Consider the following 1279-nt stretch of genomic DNA (forward strand, 5'->3'; position numbering starts at 1 on the left):
ACTGAGCACCTTTTCCCTTCTCATTCCCTTCCTTAAGGTCTTGTTGGTACCTGCACCTCAGAGCCTCTTGAAAGAACATGGCTGGCCTTCCAGACAGCACTCTGAGGATTGTTCTGGTGGGGAAAACTGGAAGTGGGAAATGTGCAACAGCAAACACCATCTTTGGGGGAAAAGTATTTGAATCTAAAATTATTTCTTCTTCCGTTACCAAGAACTGTCAGAAATCAGAGCAACAATGGAAGGGGAGGAATCTTCTTGTTGTGGACACCCTGGGGGCTCTTTGATAACGAGGAAAAACTGCAGACCACCTGTGAGGAAATCAGCAGGTGTGTCCTCTTCTCCTGCCCTGGGCCCCATGCCATTAACCTGGTACTACAGCTGGGCCGCTACGTGGATGAGGAGCAGGAAACAGTTGCATTGATCAAGGCTATCTTTGGGGTGGCGGCCATGAAGCACATGATCATGCGCCACAGAAACGTATGGTCCCATAGTTCAGGGTGTCAAGCATGAAAAGGTAGGCAGAGCCATGGTCTCCCTGAAGGGGCTAAGCCTAAGGGGTTCCTCCCTTGCTGGTAGCCAGGTCCTTGTGCTGCTGGCAATCCTTGGAGTTCCTTTGCTGGTAGATTCATAATTCTGATCTCTTGCCGTTTGCATTTTACAAGGAGAAACCAGGCTGTACCCCCTCACAATGTGCTTGGAAACCTCCTCAGCTAAAGACTCAAGTTGATCACTTACAAGCTCTTTTTTCCACCCAACAGTGAAACAAAACTCAGTGTCTTCTCCCCCACTTTTTATCAAGTACCACCTTTCTTCCAGTGTCCAATACCAAGGTCCTCATTTTGATCTGAGATCTCACGTTTAAAATTCAAATTCCCAGCAATCGTTTCATCAAGGAAAATCTAAACCTTCTCTATAAGCTCTCCCAGCATTCTCCAAGCTTCTGTGGATTATCTTCAATTCCACAACCACTTCCACATTTCAAGTATTTTTTTAACAGCAGCACCTCATGTTCTTGTACAAACATCAAGCCTATGAAGCAAATACTCCATTTTAAAGACTATGAAAGTGAGTTGCAGAGAGGAAAATGTATCCACATGTGGTATCCTGAAAATTACCCCCTTCAAGAGAGCCGTCCTAATCCGCAGAATATGATGCATAATTATTTTGAGATGAGGAGATTGTCTCTGAGTAGGTCCTACATGTAATAACAAAGGTCCCAGAGATGGAGGCAAGAAGATCAAAGGAGGAAGAAGGCAATGTGATGATGGCAGCAGAGAGT

The 1279-nt window shown here is 45.4% G+C and overlaps 1 protein-coding gene and 1 long non-coding RNA gene across 2 annotated transcripts in view; both read left to right on the forward strand.

The window, feature by feature from the left end:
• LOC107182711 overlaps window positions 1–1279 on the forward strand; it is a 36746-nt gene that overhangs the window by 25277 nt on the left and 10190 nt on the right. The gene's annotated exons all lie outside the window — the stretch shown is intronic.
• The window catches only part of GIMAP7 (GTPase, IMAP family member 7), a 10764-nt gene continuing 9525 nt past the window's right edge, over window positions 41–1279 (forward strand). The window contains 1 exon segment of the mRNA XM_015562291.1: window positions 41–270. Within this exon segment, the coding sequence (XP_015417777.1) occupies window positions 78–270 (193 nt within the window). The 5' untranslated portion in view covers window positions 41–77.

The sequence above is a fragment of the Myotis davidii genome, unplaced genomic scaffold (genome assembly GCF_000327345.1).
Source record: "Myotis davidii unplaced genomic scaffold, ASM32734v1 scaffold1298, whole genome shotgun sequence".
Classification (NCBI taxonomy): Eukaryota; Metazoa; Chordata; class Mammalia; order Chiroptera; family Vespertilionidae; genus Myotis; species Myotis davidii.